The 5,638-nt window shown below is 32.1% G+C and overlaps 1 protein-coding gene across 1 annotated transcript in view; it reads left to right on the forward strand.

Annotated features, from left to right (window-relative positions):
- The first annotated feature begins 1,856 nt into the window (after positions 1-1,856).
- Positions 1,857-5,638, forward strand: part of LOC105626909 (myc box-dependent-interacting protein 1) — a 69,543-nt gene continuing 65,761 nt past the window's right edge. Inside the window, exon 1 of the mRNA XM_012208200.1 lies at positions 1,857-1,925. Coding sequence (XP_012063590.1) covers positions 1,857-1,925 — 69 coding nt within the window. The remainder of the gene's footprint in view (positions 1,926-5,638) is intronic.

Raw genomic sequence — 5,638 nt, forward strand, 5'->3', positions numbered from 1 at the left:
TAAAGTTTAAAAATAATTAATACGGTATTACTCGTAATTAAAACTAATAATATATATATATATATATATATATATATATATATAGAGTGTATGTCGGGGCAATGAGAACATCAACATGGTGCGCAATAAAATATAATTATTAAATAATATTTACATAATATAACAATGTATAATGATTTGCTGAAGATGGTTTGGAAAAAAATCGTTCAAATAAGATTGTATCGACAATCATTGTACATCTTCATATTATGTAAATATTATTTGATAATTTATATTTTATTACGCACCCATTCCCGCGTTATATCGATGTTCTCATTGCGATACATTCTATTTTTTTATAAAATTTAGTTAATTTATTTTTGATAAATGATGGATACCATTGAATGTGTTCACTTCATTATTACTGCTAATCACTTTAATTTTTTTTCTTTTTTATTAGCTAGTACAGAATATTGAAACTACGTGATTATAATACAAACAATTGTAACGAGGATATGTAATTCTAAAATAATTTTTTACTAATTGAAAATCAAATTACCAAATTAACATTTTCGGCAATTCAAACGACATATTGGTGTTAATTCATTCATAGTAATAATTTGATAATTACATTTTTTTTTTAAGAGAGCGATATTCTTTTATTTTAGACAGAATTAGATTTGATAGTTAGGACATGATATACTTGCAAGAGATTGCAATTGGATTTTTAGATCAAAGAATTTTCGAGTGCGATGAAAATTGTATCGCCAGTATTCACAGTGTTTATTTATAGTTCTTATTTTAAGATTATCTCAAATAAGATGTCTTAAGATGTTAATACAACTTTCTGGCCGGTTTCGTAGTTTGTTCTTATTTTAAGACCGTCTTAAGTAATGTTTTAAGATGCTGATGTGGCCCTCTGATTGGTTCGTAACATTTTAAGACTGTACTTAATATGATCTATATAAAAATCAACTACGAGACCGATTCCTGATTGATTACGACATCTTAAGGGCTATGGCGCATAAAAAAACTTAAACAGTAAAATGTGAGCAGTAAACGAATTGACCAATCACAATAAAATTCACAAGGTTATAACGTAAGTAGTTAATCCAACATGTTGATTTCCTCACTACTTACGTTTTACTATCTTAAGTTTTTTGTGTGCCATGGTCCTAAAACTATTTAAGATAATCTCAAATATAATATAAGGAACAACTATAAATACCGGTATATATATCATAGTCCATTCTTATTTTAAAGCCGTAATGTCAAGTAATGTCTTAAGATGATAATACGACCCTCTGGCTATTGGTTTTTATATTGAAGATTTTCTCAAGTAATTTCAAGAAATTACGAATCAATTAGAGGACCATATTAGCGTCTCAAGATATTACTTAAAACAATCTTGTAATAAGAACAGACTATGAATATTAGTCTGTAATTGAATCCGTGACGTAAGATGGTATTTAAGATAGTCTAATATAAGAATCGATTATAAAATACGGGCCTAAATTTCCAAGCAGGTTGAAACGAAACGATTTTGCGCGCGCCAATATGGCTGCCGGCGACTCTGCGCGGCAACATGGCCGCCGGCGACACAGATTGACAGATCCGCGCCGCCATCTCGAGTCTCGTCCCGGATTGTCCCGACTGCGCCGTCGCCGCTCTTCGGTGACTTCAGAGTTCAGTCTGTTCAGTCAGTTCAGTTCCTCTCCGCGCCTCGACACGAGCGTTTTGATTCTGTGAGTTGGTGTGTCGCTGCTTCGGCTTCCTCCTTCCTGCGTCAAGTTGCGAGCCATCGTTGCGTCGACAAATTGAGAGTTTTTTAAGTGCTTCGTCTCTCCTGCATCCGCAACCGACGCTACGGGAACATTATGGCTGAGAGCAAGGGCGCGTTAATCGCGAAAACAGTGCAGAAACACGCGGGCAGAGCGAAAGAGAAGGTAAGCGCACGCTGTGTGTATCTCCCTCTCTCTTTTTTTTAACAGATCGCTTTTCTCAAACACTCGCGAGTCTCCTTCGTCCTCGCGAAATTAACACTAGAATTTGCAAATATTATTTGCATGGTCGGAGTTGATCATAACCTCCTTGACGTGTTTCTCGACGACGTGTTTCTAGACGCCGCGATATTCCGCTAACTTCGCCAACGTTGGTGGGGTTAATGTTTCGCGTCACCGCCGCGTGACAATTGCATCGTGCCTCGCAATTAAATCTCTTCGACTCTTAAATTAAGCTCCAGACAACATAGCCAGTATGCTTAATTTTACACATTCTACTCACTAAATATTAGCCTACATTTGAATAATTATGCATGTCATAAATTTATAACGTAATTAAACTCGTAAGACTGCAGAGTAAATTTCAATACTTAATGGTTTATATAAAAATAATGTCAACAATTTTTTTTTCCTAAATATTATACAAGTTAAATACATTTCGATTTACTTAGTTTTCTTCAGTTTACATCTAATAATTCTCTCTTCTTTTAATAATAATTCTTAACGATTATGTACTTTAATATAGACACTCTTTTGAATTTCGTTAGATATTATTAAATGAAGAAAATATTGTGATTATTCTAAACTGAGGAAGACTAAGTAAGTATCATTTGTATTTAGAAAAAAAAATTGTTGAAATATTAATAATTGCCTGTTGTACATGTATTATATTATAATATTTCAATACTTGTTAACGTTGGCGTACATTGATCATATCGTCTGGAGCTATCTTTAGAAGAAATCGCTATCCAGAAAGTAGAATCGTGATTTTTCTGCCGATATGAAAAATTCGTGCGATTTATGAGGAAGATAAGAAAAGCATACGTCAATGTGTACAATCGCATTTCGTTTGTTTGATTCGTGACATGGAAATGTTTCCGCGAGGTTTCTTCGTCGGTTTCTTCGATATATCAATCGGATATTCTGTCATTTGCATAGAATTGCACGCGACGTTGCTGTAATATTGATGAGTGATTTTACAAATTCAAGCTCATCAATATTGTAAAATTAAAAAGGTCGAAGAACAACGAATGATAACGATTAGATTGGTGTCCAAGTGAATTTCGGTTAGTGACGAGAAAATATAAAAAAAAATTTGCTAATTTTCTAGCAAATCTCTGCCGGCACATCTCGTAGAAGAAAACGAAACAAACTTTCGGTCAAGTGTACATGATAAACAAATTTTCAACTGTTGTGGTTATTAAAATCCTTGGCGGGATTGTACATGTAACTGCGTGATTACATACGGCGCAGTTTTAATTGTAAATGATATAACAGTCGACTTCATGTGCGATCCATTTGGCGCTACAAATGCTTCGTTGACTAATCAGAAGAAAAAAATTTACCAATCAACTGACCAAAGGAAACATTTGCAGTATTAAGTAGATCACACCCTTTGTTTATTATCGAATTTAGTCACTGAGAAAAATGGTTGAAAATGGACGAATCAAAAAATTCTGATTTTCAATCAAAATTTTAATTAATTTAAAACAGACGTTTTTCTCAGAGTTGCATTTTATTAGATTAGTACGTACTGAAAACGATTATACGTGAAATTAGCAAAGTTAAAAGCATATAAATATTTTAGGTCCAGTTCTTCATTTGCTGGTTAATTTGTGATTAGGCTTAACATGATAATGTAAAAATTGTGTTTTTCTATTTATTTCCATTATGGTTACTTAATAAACTGTAGATTAGTTAGATTAGTGCATATTGAAATTAGTGATTATACGTAAAATTGAGCATATAAATAGGCTCTAGTTTTTTATTTATTGAATAACTTGTGATTAAACTTAAGATAATAATGTAAAAATTATCTTTTTCTATCTATGATTAATCAATAAACTGAGAAAAATGTCTGGTCGAAAATGAAGAAATCAGAATTCAGATTATATCAATCAGAATTCCGGTTATTTCAACTAGAATTCGACAGTAGATTTCAACAGAAATTTTTGATGTGTACATTTTCAATCAGAATTCCAGTTAATTTAATCAGACATTTTTCTTATAATTTTGTTAACGTGATAATTTTGTAATATATAACTTCCAAAGTTACCACTACAAAATCGTTGGTTTAAAGCGAACGTTTTTCAAAAGTTCTCATGATACAATAATATTGTCAATAAAAATCGAGTTTTGCGATATATTTATATATTTAACTCTCTAAACAGTTAGAAGGTTAAGTATAGTTAGACAAACATTATTTTTACATTCTCGTCAAGTTAAATAAAGTTAAATAAAGTCTACTAAATCAAGTTGACCAGATAATGATGACCAAAAAAACCGGATCTTAAATGATTAAATATCTATTAATATTATCATATTTTTAACGGATATATTATATAATGTATTATTAATGTATATATGTATTATTTCTATTATCAAGGTTGATTATATTATGCTACTTTATTTAGGTATATCGTAAAAAAATAGCCTTTAACATGTACTAATCGATTGTAAGTTGATCGAATTTATATCATATCATTTCAGGATCGAGTGTGTATCTTGAATCGAGGTGGAAATTACAAAAGTGAACAAAACTAGATATATTGACCAATGAAATTATAAATATTCTAATGATTTTGCTCATTTCTGTAATTTTTAATTACAGAATCTCATTTCAATCTCGATCTCCTGTTTATGTCTCTCGCGGTCCTCGGAAACGCGACTTGCGTCGCACTTTTTCATTGGCGCGACGCGGCGCGGCGCCTGCAATGTCGCGTGAAACTTACATAATCGGTAAACACATTCGCAGTAACTCCGGTAGTGGTATCATTTAAAATGATAATTGCGCGACTCCCACCGGGTTCATTCTGACGTTAGGAAACCGCGCATCCTGACTGCACGTCGTGTCAGTGCCTTGCTTATCGACGGCGATCGTATATTTTCGCGGTCGCGCAGTTCGACTACGAATCACGATCCACGTCACATGATTTACAATTTTTTGTTGAGGACTACCGCTGCAAGGTGCCACGTGTATTTACTGAATAATGCTTTGGCGATTGGTCTTTGAAACTTCGTATCCGGGAAATGCCCGACCACATATTAATATCATCTCGACGATTGACGCTTCAATTTAAATGGGAGTTAAAGTTGAGAAAGAAAATGGTTTTACGAATCTTTTTTTTTTATCTTTAAAGCCCACTTTAGACAAAATCTGTAATTTTAGATTTCATAGTAGAATTCCATTTATTTATATGCCATGCGTTTGATAGGAGGATAAAAGAGATATGCATATATTTTGATACATACGTATAATATGTTTAATATATGTGTGTAATTTTAATTTAAATATTTTTCGTATTACATGGTAAATATATAAATATATTATATTTAAAAAAATGGAATTTTATTTTGGACTGACACAAATTTTGGTTATAGGTTGTCTAATATAAGTTTGATGCAATTATCGATATCTTGTAGTTAAAATAATATTTTCTTTTTCTTTTCGGAGTATCCTCTATAATAATCTCAGCGTTTAAACTACAATGTCCTACGTGGAAGATATATTAATATAGAAAATGAGAGAGAGAGAGAGAGAGAGAGAGAGAGAGAGAGAGAGAGCGACTAATTTAGTTTTAATTAAATTAAGAGAATAATAGTATAGACGAACTCCTACGATTAATTTTACCTTACTAACTACTACCTAACGTTAATAA

This window comes from Atta cephalotes (genome assembly GCF_000143395.1).
Source record: "Atta cephalotes unplaced genomic scaffold scaffold00007, whole genome shotgun sequence".
Classification (NCBI taxonomy): Eukaryota; Metazoa; Arthropoda; class Insecta; order Hymenoptera; family Formicidae; genus Atta; species Atta cephalotes.